The 18,655-nt window shown below is 49.3% G+C and overlaps 1 protein-coding gene, 2 non-coding genes and 1 pseudogene across 7 annotated transcripts in view; all 4 read left to right on the top strand.

Annotated features, from left to right (window-relative positions):
• Positions 1-4,613: 4,613 nt before the first annotated feature.
• LOC132222312 (U4 spliceosomal RNA) lies at positions 4,614-4,754 on the top strand. Its single transcript, XR_009450181.1, has one exon. It is a non-coding gene; the product is annotated as a U4 spliceosomal RNA (small nuclear RNA).
• A 554-nt stretch (positions 4,755-5,308) lies between these two features.
• On the top strand, positions 5,309-5,449 carry LOC132222313 (U4 spliceosomal RNA). Its single transcript, XR_009450182.1, has one exon. It is a non-coding gene; the product is annotated as a U4 spliceosomal RNA (small nuclear RNA).
• Positions 5,450-14,899: 9,450 nt separating this feature from the next.
• Positions 14,900-15,627, top strand: LOC132222198 (60S ribosomal protein L7-like; annotated as a pseudogene).
• Positions 15,628-15,898: 271 nt separating this feature from the next.
• PXN (paxillin) overlaps positions 15,899-18,655 on the top strand; it is a 46,545-nt gene continuing 43,788 nt past the window's right edge. For 2 of the 5 annotated variants that reach the window (XM_059676536.1, XM_059676537.1), the window contains exon 1: positions 15,899-16,065. In XM_059676536.1, the coding sequence (XP_059532519.1) occupies positions 16,053-16,065 (13 nt within the window). In that variant the 5' untranslated portion in view covers positions 15,899-16,052. The remainder of the gene's footprint in view (positions 16,066-18,655) is intronic. The other 3 variants (XM_059676529.1, XM_059676535.1, XM_059676528.1) reach the window with 2 other exon arrangements.

Consider the following 18,655-nt stretch of genomic DNA (forward strand, 5'->3'; position numbering starts at 1 on the left):
TAAGCCGATATCTTCACTGATAAGGTCAACCTTTACTGTAACGGAGCCTTTCTGTCTTTTTGCATCTATGATAACATACCCTTGAAATGTCTGGGTAACTTGTGATTTCCCTGTATCTGGAGCCCCTGGGGCACGGCCAGGTGTGCTGGGCCCAGGACAGATGCAGCAGATTCTTTCATTTGTCATGTTAATTGTTCCTGCACCCACTTAAGTATGTGTCCATCATTTTACTTTTTATCCTATCACAGAGGTTTCCCCCACTTCGCTTAATCCCACCTCCTTAAATGTGTCACCAATGAATTTCATGTATAAATACGGATGTAACCCTGCCATTCTCCGGAGCACTATCTCAATTCATTGAGGTTCTGCTTCCCGGCATATGTCAACAGTTTGGCTCAAAATAAACTCACAAAAATTCTTTACAGGTTTCAATGGTTTTTTTTACGTTAACAAAACTTTCCACTCACTGTGACAGGGTCAAGTTCCCACCTTGCTGTGGGTTGTCAGCACATTCACAAGTACCTGAAAATGTGATGTTTTTACATATCCATGAACAACTAAAGCCAACTCTAATATACAGGGACTCATGTGTCTACCCACTTGGCGTCTCCAATTTTATTTTCCATCTTGTGTGTTATTAAGTTAACCAACACAAAGCCTGGTTTTCACTCCCAGGGGCTGATTGAATTGGTCTGGGGAAACGCCTGGGGCATAAGTCGGTTTTCAAACTTCCCAGTTGTTTCAAATGTGTGGCCCAGGAGAACCTCTGCTCTATAGCATCACCGAATAAGACAGCAATCAATTTATAAGCATTTTAGGACATAATTTAAGGGCAGTTAGCAGGGACCTTGAAGACCACCTGTGGAACCACTTCCCCCAGTTTAAGATAAACTGAAGCCCCGAGGAAGGCTATGGGAGATGGAGTCTGACTCCTGGTCTCTCATTGAATGTGCGGAGGTAAATACTGGAAAAGTAATGAGGGCAGTCGTTTGGGTGCAGTGCGTCCAGCAACTGCTCGGCTAGGTCACTGGGCTGGAGAGTCACCTGACATGGACAGCCTTTTGTGCCTGCCTTAACCTGCCAATGCTGGCTAACAGAAAGGACCAAAATGCAGACTGGAAACTTTTACCAAGTCAAAACAGTTTTAATCCAGAACATTTTCTGCACACGTGGGTGTTTGATCAAAACCATGGAAATGCCCGAAAAGTGACATTCCTCCCACCCCAGCCACATTTTATGATGAAATATTTCAAACCCATGTTACTTTCTTAATTCTCCAAGCGGGATGAGCATTTTTGATGGAGACTGGATAGGAATATACAACTATTGTGCTTTCAGACCCCAAAGAATCTAATGTTCTGGAGAGAAGTTAACTGAATTTTCCATTTTCTCCTAGTGCTGGAATGTTATCTGTGGCGGATGAAGTCATCCAAGACAGCTGGTGAAACACAATTTCCCTTGATAGCTACTGACAGGATGTAATGAGCCACCCAATCACCACATTCTCAAGGGCTAAGTCCTTTTTTTTCTCTTTCTTTTTAAAGATTAATTAATTTTTATTTTTTATTATTTGTTTTAGAGAGAGGAAGGGAGGGCAGAGAGAGAGAGAGAAACAGATCAGCTGCCTCCTGCATGCACCTGATGAACCCGCAACCTAGGCATGTGCCCCAATCAGGAATCAAATCGGCGACCTTTCAATGCACAAGACAACGCTCAACCTACTGAGCCACACCTGCCAGGGCTCCTTTTATTTCTCACAACTCCACCACACCAGAAATTAATGACGATGTCAGTGATTGTATCAAAGCAAATTAATCTAAATTAATCAGATTGTTAGTGTTGTTTTATCTGCTGGTTTTTCTTATCCTGGCATTTACATCTGGGTGAAAAAAAATTAACTATACATCAGCATCATACAAGCCTTTTTTAAAAATACATTTTTATTTATTTTAGAGAGGAAGGGAGAGGGAGAGAGAGATAGAAACATCAATGATGAGAGAGAATCATTGATTGGCTGCGTCTTGCACGCCCCCCCCCACTGGGGATTGAGCCCGCAACCCCGGCATGTGCCCTTGATCGGAACTGAACCTGGGACCCTTCAGTCTGCAGGCCGACGCTCTATCCACTGAGCCAAACCAGCTAGGGCACATATAGGCCTTTTAAAGATGTCCATTTTTGCATCCAGATGCCAACTACATGAATATTCACTGAACAGTATTTTAAATGTTTCGTGTTTGAAATTTGTTAATAATAAAATGTTGAGGAGAAGGTTTCTTTCTCAGAGACTACTATTTGCATCTTAATGAGTAGCAAAAGCCATAAGTATTCTGGAGAATATAGCTCAGGGAGGAAACAAATCCAGATAGCAGTTTCTAACAGCTTTCCACTTGCAGAGGGAACACAGGCAATGAGTGAACGTCACTTCAAACTTCGTGAGCTGTGAACATTGCTGTGGAAATAGCTTCTTCCTTTCAGCCTCTTTCTTCTACATTAAGATGTCCACAGAAAACTCTTTTGTGTTAAACATTTAAGTAGTATATGATCCATAAATTCCACTTCTAGGTATATACACACAAAAATTGAAAACAAGGACTCAAACTGATACTTCTATGCCCATGTTCCTAGGAGCACTATTTACAAGAGCCAAAAGGTAGACGCTCAGTTGGTTTAGCGTCCTCACACGCACTGAAAGGTCTCTGGATGGATTCCGGGTCAGGACACATGCCTGGGTTGTGGGCTCGATCTCCAGTGGGGGGCATGTGGGAGGCAGCCCGTCGACTTCTTACATATCAAGTTTTCATTCTCTCTCTCTCCCCCTCCCTTCCTCTCTCTCTCTAAAATCAACAGAAACAATTTTTAAAATTTTTAAGTCTTTATTGTTGAAAGTATTACCTAAGTCCCCCATTTCCCTCCCATTGACCGGTTCTAGCCCACCCCTAGCCCCCACCCCAGGCCTTCACCACCCTGTCTGTGTCCAGGGGGTGTGCATATATGCATACAAGTTCTTTGGTTGATCTCTTCCCACCCACCTACCACCCCCGCCTTCCCTGAAATAAAAACGTATTTTTTAAAAAAATATATTTTATTGATTTTTTACAGAGAGGAAGGGAGAGGGATAGAGAGTTAGAAACATCGATGAGAGAGAAACATCAATCAGCTGCCTTCTACACACCCTACTGGGGATGTGCCCGCAACCAAGGTACATGCCCTTGACCAGAATTGAACCTGGGACCCTTGAGTCTGCAGGCCGACGCTCTATCCACTGAGCCAAACTGGTCAGGGCAAAACGTATTTTTTAAAAAGGTAAAAGCCCTAGCTGGCTTGGCTCAATGTATAAAGCATCGGCCTGCAGACTGAAGGGTCCCAGGTTTGATTCTAGTCAACAGCATATGCCCCGATTTCGGACTTAATCCCCAGTAGGGGGCGTGCAGAAGGCAGCCAATCAATCAATGATTCTCTCTCATTGATGTTTCTATCTCTCTCTCCCTTCCTCTCTGAAATAAAATTATATATATAATATATAATATATATATTATATATTATATATATAAAATATTTAAAATATATTTCTTTAAATATATATTTTAAAAGGATTACATTTTTAAAAAGATAGAAGAAAAAAAAAAAGATAGAAGCAATGCATGCCCATTGTAGAATTAATAGGTAACAAAATTCCATACAACAGAGTATCAGTCATAAAATGAAACTGAAATATACTACAGCATGGATGGACATTAAAAACATTATGAGCCGTAACCGGTTTGGCTCAGTGGATAGAGCGTCGGCCTGCGGACTGAAAGGTCCCAGGTTCGATTCCGGTCAAGGGCATGGACCTTGGTTGCAGGCATATCCCCACTGGGCGATGTGCAGGAGGCAGCTGATCAATGTTTCTCTCTCATCGATGTTTCTAACTCTCTATCTCTCTCCCTTCCTCTCTGTAAAAAATCAATAAAATATATTTTTTTAAAAATTATGAAACAAGCCAGACACAAAAGGTCAAATATTGGATGATTCTGCTAATGTGAGGTACTTAGAATAATCAAATTCATCGAGACAGAAAGTAGAATAGAGGTTGCCGGGGGTGGGGGGAGGAACCATGGAAAGTTAGTGTTTAATGGGTACAGAGTTTCAGTTTGGGACGATGGAAAAGTTCTGGAGATACACAGCAGTGATGGTTGCAAGCCACGTAAAATGTACTTGATGCTACTGAACTGTACACTTAAAAATGGTTAAAGTGGCAACTTTTGTTACGTATATTTTACCAAAATAAAAACATTTTATTTTGGAGAGGACAGTTACACTGTGAATTGGGAATCAAGTGAACGGTACCCCGACCTTGAGCCGGTTTCTCATCCGCCCCAATTCCCCGTCTGCATTAGGTTACTAGCATGTCCCCTCCCATAATGCTTTGCTTCATTCTCCACCAAAATCTAGTGAAGTGAAATAAAGCAGAAGAATCTTCAGAAACAGCCTGTGCGTTTTCGAGAGATCCTAAGGTGGCGGTATAATTTCCAACCAAACAATAATGGAAAGTTCTTCCATGAGCTTCAAACTCGCCTTTTTGAATTAGGAGCCTCGCTTACAGGGGACGATGAGCAGGGGAGGAGCTCGCCAGCTTTGCGCAGTGGCAGTATCGTAGCCAATGAGGTTTATCCGAGGCGCGATTATTGCTAATTGAAAACTTTTCCCAATACCCCGCCGTGACGACTTGAAATATAGTCGGCACTGGCAATTTTTGACGGTCTCTACGGAGACTGATCTTTTCGGTTAGAAAAAAAGAGCCATCTTTTTCTGTAGTTGCTAGGATAGGTGCGCAAGTTGCCGTCGCTTTGAAGATTTTACCTGCGAAGAGTGGCCTGGACCTGCTGTCTCTGGTCCACGTGCATCTCTTCGTCTTTGCCACGCCGACACCCGAGGTGCGGCTGCTCCGGAAATGCTCCCCCTGGCCCCTGCCCCGGGCATCTGCGCCCGCGCCCCCAGCTACGTGTTGCTCTTCGGCTCACCCTCGCTGTCGCTGGCTTCCCGCCGCTCCCTTTTCTCCAAATTCAAGTCATTACGGTCATCTCTGTGACGTTATGCTGATTTGCATAAAATCCCCCAGCATCCCCAGCGAATGTACGCTCATTCCCAAAATCTGGACGTTCTACGCGAGATGGTCCCACAACAAGAAGCCTCCCGTGCAGACGAGGCTGAAACGCAACTGCTCCGAGGGGACCGGGTCAGACCCACGAACTCGCCGGCAGGTGCTCACCCTCAGCGAAAGGTGGTTCCCATCCGCCGGGGAGCGTGGCTCGCGCTCACGGTCGACAGCTTTGCGCAGTGGCAGTATCGTAGCCAATGAGGTTTATCCGAGGCGCGATTATTGCTAATTGAAAACTTTTCCCAATACCCCGCCGTGACGACTTGAAATATAGTCGGCACTGGCAATTTTTGACGGTCTCTACGGAGACTGGATCTGAGCTGTTTTAAAGAGAGTATGTCAGTTTTCTCTTTCTTAACTATACGTTTTGGGCTTTAATTTAAAAGTTGTTCTACCTGCTTTCCCTGTCTTTCTTGTCTTCCTGTGTTAGTCTATGGGTGGCGTGGTCTCCAGGAGCCTGGCATTGCACCCCCGAGAACGTTTCACAGCTGGGCGTGTGCGGTGGGTTGTGGCAGTCTCACCTATACACCAAAACTCATCCCTACTGGTTGGGAGGCAACCCCTTTCAGCAGGGTTCACAGAGTCGCAGATTTGGAAGGTATCGCATCCAAAAGTGTTGCCGATCTAAGAAGAAAAAAAAGGTTGCCCTGGCTGGGTTGTTCAGTGGTTAGAGCGCCGGCCCATAGCCTGAAGGGTCTCGGGTTCGATTCCGAGGCGCGTACGTTGGTTGCAGGCTCATTCCCCGGTCGGGTTGGGGCGCTTGCGGGAGGCAACAAATTGCTGTGTCTCTCTCACATCCATGTTTCTCTCTGTCTCTTCCACTCCATTCCATTCTCTCTACAAATCAATGGGAAAAATATCCTCCGGCGAGGATTAGCAAGAACCAAAATGGTATATCATTTTTGATTCATTCACACCAGATAAGCTACTGTCATTTTTTAAATTTGGCAATCTAAGGCAGCGGTTCTCAACCTTCCTAATGCCACGACCCTTTCATACAGTTCCTCATGTTGTGGTGACCCCCAACCATAAAGTTATTTTCGTTGCTACTTCATAATTGTAATTTTGCTACTGTTATGAATCGTAATGTATCTGATATGCAGGATGTATTTTCATTGTTACAAATTGAACATAACTAAAGTATAGTGATTACTCACAAAAACTATGTAATTATATGTGTTTCCCAGTGGTCTTAGGCGACCCCTGTGAAAGGGTCGTTCGACCCCCAAAGTGGTCGCGACCCACAGGTTGAGAACCCCTGATCTAAGAGAAAAGAAGTCAGTGCCCCTGACGATATAGTCAGGTATTGCATTTTTAAAAATTCTTGAGGCATACCTGTGCCATGGCACACCAGTCGAAAATTGGTGTTTTATCATCTAAACAAGCCCCTTGCCTTTTTTCTTTCCTTAAGGACATTGAGTTTTTGAAGAGTCCAAAGCAGTTATCTTGCAGAATGTCCCACATTCTGGCTTCATCTGATTGTGTCCCCGGTGGCGTTAACATGTCCCTCTGTCCGCTGTACTTCCTGTCAAGTGGAAGTGAGACCTCAAAGCTAGATTCAAGAGCACTACAGAGGCGGCTTTGTGAACTTCGCACTGTATCTTCCACTATTAGTGATGCTGCATATAAGCGCCTGGTTAAGGCAGTAACTGCTCGCTCTCTCTCTCTCTCTCTCTTTACTGTAAAGTGCAGTAAAGTAATCAGTTACCTGTGGAACGACGCTTAATACGGCAACCATTTCATACTGAAAGCCCCTTCCTTTTCACACCCACTGCCCTGCACCACTTCCTGATCAGGCGCCAAGATGTCACGGCTGAGTAAGATAAGTTAACATCCCTTCTTCTGGGGAACCCAGGGTAGGTTTCCTGGAATCAGGCCTGTGTTCAGAACCAGTGTCCCCTGACAAGCCAGTGTGTCAGAACCGAAAAAATGTGATGGACAGAGGGGGTCCGTGATAACTGCTCAAAGGGGCATCCTGGAGACTCCATATTGATTATGGGACCTGCAAGAGTTGCCAGGATATGCCACCCAGGGCAGTGGTTCTCAACCTTCTGGCCCTTTAAATACAATTCCTCATGTTGTGACCCAACCATAAAATTATTTCCATTGCTACTTCATAACTGTCATGTTGCTACTGTTATGAATCATAATGTAAATATCTGATATGCAGGATGGCCTTAGGCGACCCCTGTGAAAGGTTCGTTCGACCGCTAAAGGGGTCGCGACCCACAGGTTGAGAACCGCTGCCCCAGAGTCTGACGTTTCAGGGAGCTATAAATATCCTTGATAGTGTGGTCTGATAACGCCCGCCACCCTTTCTTTCCACTCTAGCTGCTAGTCTGGGTGTCAAAACAGGCCTGAGAAAATAGAAGATGGGTGCCTCTTCCCATGGCAACTTCTGTATGGCTCAAAAAGTTAGTTGGGCCCGGCCAGCATGGCTCAGTGGTTGAATGTTGACCTAGGAGCCAGGAGGTCACGGTTCGATTCTCAGGGCAGATGCCGAGGGTTTGGGGGCTCCATCTCCAGTAGGGGGCGTGCAGGAGGCAACCATTCAATGATTTTCATCATTGATGTTTCTATCTCTCCCTCTCCCTCTCCTCTGAAATCAATAAAAATATATTTTTAAAAAATAAGTTAGTTGTTGAGCTTCCTCCCGTGCACAAAAAGATCGCCAGTTCGATTCCCAATTAGGGCCCATACCGGGGTTGTGGGCTCGATTCCCAGTAGGGGGTGTGCAAGAGGCAGACAATTGATTCTCTTTCATCATCGATGTTTCTGCCTCTCCACCTCCCTTCCTCTCCGAAATCAATAAAGACATATTTTTAAAGAAAAAGTAAGAAAAGGCTTTGCTGCTTCTGATTTGGTGGGGGGTCGGGGGGTGGTAGTGAAGGCCCCCCTCTAGGTGACTCATTGCCCTGCTTAAAACTTTCATGCCAGAATAAAGCCCAGTGATTTTCCATGACCTCTGACCTCATTAGAGGACCCAGTACAGTATGCCTTCTCCCCAGCTCTCCCTTTTTCCTTCCTCAGCTCCAGTCACAGGGAATGACTTTCAGTTCCTTCAAAGGGCCACATCCTCCTGGCTTCAGACTCCAGCAGGTGCTGTTGCTCCTGCTGAAATGCATCCTGTCCTCGTTCCTCCTTCAGTTCACAGTTCAGCCACCCCCTCCTCCAGGAAGCCTTCCCTGACCACCTCCCAGTCTCAGATACTTGGTCCTACAACCCCCACCAAAGCATTTAACTTTGTGTCAGGTAGCATTGGGAGCACTTCCCTATATTATCTCATTTAGCACCCACACACTCTATGGCAAGGAGACTTTTCCTTTTTCCTTGGTGAGACATGAAATCACCTAGGAACCTCTAAAAAATACATTTTGCTCAAGACTAATCTTTAGAAATTCTGATTTAATTGGCCTGGAATGCAGCCTGGGCATCAGAATTTTTAAAAGCTTCCCAGGTGATTCTCATGCACAGCCAGGGTGGAGACTCACAGCCTCTGAGATAGATGTGACCCTGACATCCTTTACAGCAGGGACACAGAGAAGTTAAGTAAGTGGCCTAGGGTCACGCAGCAAGTGGTTAGTGGAGAGAATTTGAACCCAGAAAGTCTGGTTTCAAAGCTTTGCGGAAAAAAATAAATTGGCCATAGTTATTTTTTTGTAATGTTTTTATTGATTTGAGAGAGAGAGGAAGGAAGAGGGAGAAAGAAACATTGATGTGAGAGTAACATCGATCAGCTGCCTCCCAACCAGGGATTGAATTGGAAACCTGGGTTTGTGCCCTGACCAGGAATCAAACCAGTGACCTTTCAGCACATGGGACAGTGCACACCAGCCAGGGCCTCAGTAAATTCTCCCAGTGGTTGAGAGCTGTGAGCCAGCTCTCCTCTGATGGATACTGAGGGCTCCTCGGGCATGGGTATGTGTAACCTAAAGAAGCTGGTGAGCTTGTGGACATCCTGCCGTCATGTGAACACTGAGAGGCTTGTTTGGGGGCTGGTGGACCCTTTCCCTGCTGAAATAGTCCTTGGGGTCCCCCTTTTCCACCCCTGGAGCCAATGGTCCAGGCTGGCTCGGGAACGGTGGGAGGGTTGGGTGGGGTTCGTTCCATCAGGGGCTGATGTTTCCAAGGATATTTCCTTACATGGAAGAAGGGATATTTCCTTACAGGGACTCCCGGTGCCCTCACTGGGAGTCGAACCATGACAACCTGGTTCATGGGTTGACACTCGACCACTAGAACCACACCAGCCGGGCTCAGCATACATTTCTGATCACTAACCCAACCCCTCCTTCTGCAATGCCCGTCCCATGGCCTCCTCTTCTCCAAAACTCGGGTGAGAGTTCCCTCTTTTCCAGGAACCCTTTCCAGGCCTGATTTGAATCAGTCTTTGCAGCTGATTCATGTTAGTGTCTGCAGTGTCATTTTTACAATACGGGTGTGTTTTATTCTGAAATATTAACTCATTCTAGGAATAGATAAGATTGTGTATGTGGTTCAAAATTCAGAAGATCCCAAAGGGTATTTAGGGAAATCTGCTTCGCATTCCTGATCCCCAGCTACCCCATTCTCCCACCCCACCCCTTGCCAGGTGACGCTAGAGTTTATTTATTCTTCCAGAGATGCTCCACCATGTGTAAGCATTTCACACAAATAAATTGTTTCCCATTTTTCTCCGCAAAGATACACGTTACACACACCGTTCAGTTTTATTTTTCTTAGAACTGTTTTATGTCAACCACTGAGCCACGCCAGATAGGCTTTGGGGTAGTTCTTTGTGGGGTCACCCTAAGGTATTATGTGGGAGTCAGTGTGCATGAAATGTCATATATATTTATCTGGACAAAGTTGTTACGGACAGTGCTGTGTCGGCACCCAGCTAAAGGACTGACAGCAGTGAGCTTACTCTGGCACAGCACTTCCGCTGCGAGGAATTGATCTTTTTTTTTTTTTAATTGATTTTTTACAGAGAGGAAGGGAGAGGGATAGAGAATTAGAAACATCGATGAGAGAGAAACATCGATAAGCTGCCTCCTGCACACTCCCTACTGGGGATGAGCCCGCAACCAAGGTACATGCCCTTGACCGGAATCAAACCTGGGACCCTTCAGTCTGCAGGCCGACGCTCTATCCACTGAGCCAAACTGGTTAGGGCAGAATTGATCTTCAGGAAATAATTAAGGATGTGCTCCAAGATTTAACTACCACGATGTTCTCATCAGCATTGCTGATTACTGTGAAATCTTGGAAATCACTAAATTTAACCAGGGAACTGGTAAATACTGGAACAGTAATATAATGGAATCCTATTTTGACCCCCAAAATCATGTTTTAGAAAAATATTGAATGCCATGAAAAGTTGCTTACAAGATAGTGTTAAGTGAAAAATAACAGTTTTCAAATAGATCCAGAGACAAATGGCGGGGGGGGGGGGGGGCGTTAGAGAGCAACCAAAGGACTTGTATGCAAGCATATTAGCATGACCAATGGACACAGACACGGGCGGTGGGGGCTTGCCCGGGGTGGGAATGGCTGGGGAGGGGTCAATCGGGGGAAAAGGAGACATATGTAAAACTTTAGACAATAAAAAAAAGAAAGAAAAATAACAGTTTTCAAAGCAGTGTACATAAATATAAAAATGCACATTTAAACATTTTGTATATGTGATATAGATACTTATATGTGTGTAACACAATGGCCTAGAAGACTGTACAACTGGGCATTCAGTTTTTTGGGTTGTGGATTTTTATCTCTTAGTTAATCTTTTTCTTTTTCTTTCTAATTATCTTTCTACAAGGACCAACTGTTGCTTTTGTAAAGAAAATTTCCACATTTATATTCTAAGCTCTGGGATTTATTGCTCTAAATCCTTTTTTTTTCTTTTCTTAATCCCCTCTTTCTTTCCAGCATCAATTAGTGCAGCCCTAACCTTAATTCACTAGATAGCACTTAATAAATGTTATTCACATAGCATATATATTTTTAAATATATTTTATTGATTTTTCACAGAGAGGAAGGGAGAGAGATAGAGAGTCAGAAACATCGATGAGAGAGAAACATCGGTCAGCCGCCTCCTGCACATCCCCCACTGGGGATGCGCCTGCAACCCAGGCACATGCCCCTGACCGGAACCGAACCTAGGACCCTTCAGTCCGCAGGCCGACGCTCTATCCACTGAGCCAAACCGGTTTCGGCTCACATAGCATATTTTTATTGAGCACCTACTATGTGCTGTGCCCTATGCCAGGCACTGGGGTAGAGCAGTGAACAAGACAGATATGGCCTTTGCCTTTCTGAAGTCTAAAATCTAGTAGAAGAACCCCCTAGCTGGTTTGGCTCAGTGGATAGAGTGTAGGCCTGCAGCCTGAAGGATTCCGGGTTCAATTCCAGTTAAGGGCACATGCCCAGGTTTTGGGCTTGATCACCAGTAGGGGGCCTGTAGGAGACAGCCAATCAATTATTCTCATCATTGATGTTTCTATCTCTCCCTCTCCCTTCCTCTCTGAAAATAAAATAAAATAAAATAAATATATATATATTATAAAATCTAGTAGAAGATGAGCAGTGGCAAACAACAAGTGCATAAGAATTATTTAATTGTAATTATGACAAGTGCTTCAGGTTGCTAAATAAAGATCTTAATAACAGGAGCCCTGACATAGCCTAGCAGGTTAGGAAATGATTTTCTGAGGAAATAGCTTTTAGGTTGAAACCCCCCAAAACAGTGATGCCAGATAACATTTCAAACTGTCCAGTGTGGTAACCACTAGCCACATGTGGCTACTTCGCACTTGGAACGTGGCTAGTCCAACTGAGAAATGCTCTAAGTGTCCAACACACACCAAATTTCAAAGACCTGGTATGAAAAAAATAAGTGAGTGACCTCATTGATTTTTTAAAATATTGATTGCAAGTAGAAATGATAACATTTTGGGTTTATTGAATTAGATAAAATATATTAACATTAATCTTTCCTGTTTCTTTTTCCCTTTTATAAAATGTGGCTACTACATATATAATTTGCGTTTTGTTTCTAGTGGATAGCAATGAGTCAAGAATGCTTATTACTGACAAGGATTATTCTAAGTCCTAAATGCATAGCATCTCCTTTACTCCTATGTGAGAGGTGGCTTTTATTAATCTTTTTTCTACAGAGGAGGAAACGGAAGCATAGAGAGTAACCAGCCTGAAATTTACCACCAGCAAGGAGCGTAGTTGGGACTTGAACCTGGGTGGAGTCAGTCCAACATTCTGTGTACTCAACCTCTACCCCACACTTTTAAAAAATATATATTTTTATTGATTTCAGAGAGGAAGGGAGAGGGAGAGAGAGATAGAAACATCAATGATGAGAGAGACTCATCGATCAGCTGCCTCATTCATGCTCCCTACTGGGGATTAAGCCCGCAACCCAGCATATGCCCTTGACTGGAATCCAACCCAGGACCCTTCAGTCTGCAGGCCGACCCTCTATCCACTGAGCCAAAGTGGCCAGGGCTGGGCTTTTGAGCATTAATATAAGAGGATGTGTTGCCAAAACCGGTTTGGCTCAGTGGATAGAGCGTCGGCCTGCGGACTGAAAGGTCCCAGGTTCGATTCCGGTCAAGGGCATGTACCTGGGTTGCGGGCATATCCCCAGTGGGAGATGTGCAGGAGGCAGCTGATCGATGTTTCTCTCTCATCGATGTTTCTAACTCTCTATCTCTCTCCCTTCCTCTCTGTAAAAAATCAATAAAAAATATTTAAAAAAAAAAAAAAAAAAAAAAAAAAAAAAAAGAGGATGTGGCAGCTACAGAGCTGAACCTCTTGGTTCTGCCTTCGGAAAGAGCTTGTTGTCCAGCTGGAGGAATGACAGTTTCCAGGCACAAGACCACACTCCTCCGGGCGTCCCCAGCCAATGGCAGGACTTGGTGGGGACTTGCGGCCTGGACACTCCTGCTCATGGGGACTCCGCTCATGAATTGCTTTCCGGAGCTCCCAGCTGCGCTGGCCTGTCTGTCAGCTCTGTGTCTCTCGTTACCCAATCCTGCTTCTTCCCCTTTCTCGTTCACAGGCAGTAAGGCAGCTCTCTCAACATCTGCTTCCTGGAGGCTCTGCCTGACACAGAGGGTCTCAGGGGCCGGATTCTTGGGGGAAGGGGAGCTGGAAGCTGTGTTTGCAGAGTCTTTTTTTTTTTTTTAATCCTCACCCGAGGATATTTTTCCATTGATTTTTAGAGAGAGTGGAAGGGAGAGGGAAAGACAGAGAGAACTATCAATGCGAGAGAAACACATCGATTGGTTGCCTCCTGCATGAACCCTGACTAGGGCTTGGGCCAGGGAGGAGCCTGCAGCCAAGGTATGTGCCCTTGACCAGAATGGAACCCCAGACCCTTTGGTCTGCAAGGCTAATGCTCTATCCACTGAGCCAAACTGGCTAGGGCTGCAGAGTATCTCTCTCTATATAACTCTAATATGTGAATAGACCAAACCGGGGAACAACCGAACAACCGATTGCTATGATGTGTGTTGACCACCAGGGGGCGTGTGCAGAACATGGTGGGTGTCGGCCATGGAGGGATGGTGGAGCAGGTGAGCAGGGGCACCAGACCAAGGCAGGGCGCCGGTCGCTATCATTGGGGCGAGCCTCTGGTGGTTACTGAAAATTCTTTGCTGTCATGCACCACGGTCCCACCTGGCGCTCGCACCTGCTGCCAGCACCAGCCCCACTTGCACCGGCTGCCGGAGCCCAGTGCCAGCCCAGATCGCCTGGCGCCATCAGCGGATGTGAGCAGCGGCTGCTGGCTCCAATCGCCCCTTAGGGCTTCTTCACCTCCCCCTGCTCCTGAGGGGCGATTGGGGCAGCAGCACCTGCTGCTGGTGCCGGCCCCAATGGCTCCGTGTCATCAGCGGGTGTGAGTGGGGCTGGCGCAGTCAGCTCCTGGGAGCTGCTGTGGTAGAAGAGGGGCTGCCAGCTGACAGGGGACTGGGCCACGGTGGGAGGGGCTGGGCGGGGGCACGGAGGATGGGCCAAGACCCGCCCCTTGTGGCCCACAGTTCCTTTCAAGGTGCACAAATTCATGCACTGGGCCCCTAGTTTTTATATAAAATTGACAAAATGTGGGGAAGGGCTGATAGTAATAACTACCTTTATGAGAATTAATTTAGATAATAGCCATATAGTATTTGTCACTTAATAAACAGCAGTTGTTATTATTACTCGATGTCTGAGTCTATGGGAGAGAGCCCTCTGGGGTGGCAGTGGGGTGTCCTGGACACTGTGCCTGGCACTGGGTGTAGCATCTTTGTAGTTTTTCTCTTAATGTGGGGTCCCTTCTGCTCCATGCAGAGTTTAGAAGTCTCCCCTGGGAGAGTGGGCATGTGGGAGATGAACCTGGAAAGTATTGAATCTGCCCCAAAGGCTGGGCTGTGAGTTACATGGTCATGGGCCCAGAGGGCAACCCCAGGAAACGTCCTCCAAAGGTCCCCACTTCCTTGCCTGGTATGGATTCAGGGCTCTCCCGGGAGGGGACCTACTGGGAGACAGACAGGCAGACAAATCTGACTCCCGCGGACAGACATGTGATGAGTGTCTGGTGGATGGATAGACACAGATCAGACCGAGATAGCAAGACAGGCGATGGGCATGTGACTCTAAAGACTGACAGGAGTCTCTTTTCCGGCTGGAACCATGGGAGGAGGAGGAGGAGGAAGAGGAGGAGGAGGAGGAGGAGGAGGAGGAGGAGGAGGAGGAGGAGGAAGAGGAGGAGGAGGAGGAGGAGGAGGAGGAGGAGGAGGAGGAGGAGGTTCCTGCTGTGCCAGAAACCCTCAAGAAAAAGCGAAGGAATTGCACAGAGCTGGAGATCAAGCGCCTGAGAAAGAAGTTTGCCCAAAAGATGCTTCGAAAGGCAAGAAGGAAGCTCATCTATGAGAAAGCTAAGCACCATCACCAGGAACACAGGCAGATGTACAGAACGGAGATTCGAATGGCCAGGACGGCAAGAAAAGCTGGCAACGTCTACGTACCTGCCCAACCCAAACTGGCATTTGTCATCAGGACCAGAGGTATCAGTGGGGTGAGCCCAGAGGTCCGAAAGGTGCTGCCTCTTCTTCGCCTTCGCCAGATCTTCAGCGGCACCTTTGTTAAGCTCCGCAAGGCTTCCGTGAACAGGCTGCGGATGGTGGAGTCATACATTGCAGGGGGTACCCAAACCTGGAGTCAGTCAATGGATTGATCTCCAAGCGTGGTTATGGCAAAATCAACAAAGAATTGCCCCGACAGATAACTCATGGATTGCTCGACCTCTTGGTAAAGGTGGCATCCTCTGCACGGAAGACCTGACTCACGAGGTCTACACTGTGGGAAAGGCTTCGAGGACGGGAACAACTTCCTGCGGCCATTCCAGCTCTCCTCTCCACGAGGGGAGGGAGGAGCCCACCCGTGCGTAGAAGGTGGAGATGCTGGGACAGGGGGACCAGATCAATGGCTGATGGGAAGGATGAGCTAAGGTATCTTCCATGCTTATTTCTGTAATCTGCTCAGTTAGTAAACGGAGTCCTTCAAAATTGAAAAAAAAAAAAAAAAAAAGACTGACAGGAGGGCCTGAGGCCGGGGCGTCACTCACCTGTCGCCTGGGCCGCGAGGGGGCGCCGCCGCCCCGCCCAGCGCCGCCCCCCGTCACGGCTGGGCGCACGCTCGCGGGCCGCGGAGGGGGCGGGGCCGGCGCGCGGGGGCGGGGCTAAGAGGGCGCGGGGGCGGGGCCAAGGGGCGCGCGGGGGCGGGGCGCGCGTGTCCGCGAAGACGGCGCCCGGCGGCGGCGCGTTCCGTTCCGGGCCGAGGCTCGCGGCGGAAAAGTTGCGGGCGGAGAGCGGCGGCCCCGGGACGGGCAGCGAGCGCGACGTCGAGCCGGTTCCTGGAGCTCGCGGCCCCGCCATGGACGACCTGGGTGAGTGAGCGGAGCCAGGGCGGAGGCGGCGGGGGGCGCGCGGCTCCGGGCCGGGTGGGCGCGGGCGAGCGGCGGGCCCGGGGATCCCACCCCGGTGGCCCGATCCCCGCTGGGTCCCCGCCGGCCGGCGCTCCGCGGGGCGGGGATCTCGGGCCGGGCCTGAGCCCCGACCAGGCCGGCCCCGCGCCGCCCTCGCAGCCGCCACCCCAGCCTCAGGGACGACCCCACCTCCGGCCCCGGCCCCGGTCCCCGGCCCTCCGGGACTCGCCCGCATCTCCCAGACCAGCCCCAGGGACCGGCTTGCACCGCAAGGACCCGCCCCCCCCCCCCGGAGCCGACCACCCCCAGTTAGGGACCCTCGCTCCACAGACCGCCCCCACCCCACGCACCACACGGATCCACCGCCCACTCGGGGAGCAGCTGCCGGATCCATTCACAGGCTGGTCCCTCCATTCCAGGGCTGCCCCACCCCCGGAGGACGCCCCCGCTCCAGGGGTAGCTCTCCGAGCCCAGCCCTTTCATGTCAGAGCCATAAGTTAGAGAGGAGCCTCCCCGACAAAGACAAGTTTCCCCTGCGTCCCGCTGACCCCCCACTTCGGGTCTGGCCGTCCTGTTTCATGGACCGGTCACTCCATTTCACCGCCTGCCGAGGTCTCCCCTCTGGGTCCCAGCCGTCCCCTTTTTATCACACACCAGCCTAATCTTAGAAGCATAAACTGGGGAGACAGAATCAGCACCCCACTCCCAGACGCTGGGGCAATGCCAGGGGCAGAGGAGGGAAGTGGGCCTCCAGGTATGGTCATCTTTGAACTTGTCCTGGCTGGCGGAGCCCGTCCACCCCTCCTAGCCTCAGACAGGATGCCCGGGACAGAGCCTCACTGTTTTCATGCCCCTGGAGCTCCAGAACACTTCCACGCCAGTCAAGGCCGGAGAGAGTGTCTCCTGGAACCAGACACTCAGCCCAAGGCGGGTGGTGCCAGGGTTCTAGGAATGAATGCCTCAGGTGGCGGGTGGCGTGAACCCTGGGCCGGGAGGGTTCACTCTTCCTCCCCTTCAGCCTGAGGCTGCAGGGCCTCTGAGCCGGGAGGTGAGGAGGGAAGTTTCTCTCTGTAGGAGCCTTGTCTCCCCTCTCGGGACTGTGGGTGCCTTGTATGGCCATTGCTGCTTTCCCTGCCCCAGGCTGTGAGGAGTGGATTCACCCACCCCTGAAGTGACGCCCCCCCCCCCCCCCCAAGTGCACAGGCCACTCAGCCTGGCTGTTTGCAGGCACTGCACTGCCAATGGGACGGAGCAGGACTGCGACCTCACTACTTCCTGGCAGCTTCTTTTGGGATCGTTCCCCCACCCCCCTCCCAGAGCTGGGGGAGCTGGGGTGGTGTGCGGTCCTGCCTGTTGTGCAGGGTGCGATGGCTGCCAGGCATAGTTCTGCCCTTGGGTCAGACTTGGCACCCATTTCCCCACACACTCAAGGTTGGCATGGCCTGCAGACAGGTATTTTTTCACATAAAAATAAGTAAGCTTTTAAGGAGGCGGGGGTGAGGGGGGTGTCTCTTTTTAATCGGGCTCTGAAAGCCTCCAGGCTCTCCCCGTGGGAACGGGGAGCAGTTACAGCTTCTAACATGCTCATGTGGCTCTCTTGCTTCTGCACATTCCCCCGAGCTGTTCGAAGGACTGAGAACGTCTTTGTGAGTTTGCAGTCCTGAGGTCCTGTCTTCTGAGAGTCTTCCATGCGGGGCCGGGAAACTGAGTTTTCGTCTCGGAAAGGAAAGAGCGTGACTGGCAGATTGCAGGGCTGTCAATCTGCTGTGTGTGGAGGTCTTCCCCACTTCAGCCTGTCCTGCCCTCCCAGCAGCCCTTTGTAAAGAGCCCCTTCGGGCCACTGCTGGCATCACTACCTGCCTTTTACAAAGTGAGGAGACAGAGAGGCTGAGTCACCTGCCCAAGGCTGCACAGCCTCTGAATTGAAAAGCCAGGACTGGAGCCCAGCTCCAGCTCCTGGACCCGCAACTACCTGAGGCCTTTCCCCCTGAGGAGGGCTGAGCTGCGGGGGGAAGGGAGGGTCGCAGCAGGATGATGGCTGCCACCTGTAACTTCTGCCGCCTTCCACCCCAGGCTCCCCGTTGTTTGGATCCTGGCTGCCCAACTTCCTTGGCCTCAGCTCCCAGGGGTCCAGCCGCGCCTGGCTGACCAGAGCCTGGGCGGGAGGAGTGGGGCGTGCAGGCGGGGAGAGGAATTTGCCTCTGTGCTCAGGCCCGTCAGCTGTCTGGCTGACTGCTCTGCACCCTGCCCGTCAGCTGTTTCCTTAGTTAGCGTAGACACAGAGGCCAGGCCTCATTTTTATTTTTCTCCTGAGCGTGCCCTCAGCCGTGAGCCTCCTGGCCCCCGGAACAGGGGAGAGCGTACGGTCTGCCCTGTGGTGAGCCTAGAGGGGCAGGGGTCTGGGCTGGGACTTGGTTTTTTGGGTCTTAAAGAAATTGGGGAACTCTCCCCTCCCCATAGCTGCTAGTGACAGACTCACCATGTGCTATTTAATAAGTTACCAGTCGCTCTTTGGGCAGGAAAACATAAACACAGCCTTTCCCTGTGTGTG

Source organism: Myotis daubentonii, chromosome 19 (genome assembly GCF_963259705.1).
Source record: "Myotis daubentonii chromosome 19, mMyoDau2.1, whole genome shotgun sequence".
Classification (NCBI taxonomy): Eukaryota; Metazoa; Chordata; class Mammalia; order Chiroptera; family Vespertilionidae; genus Myotis; species Myotis daubentonii.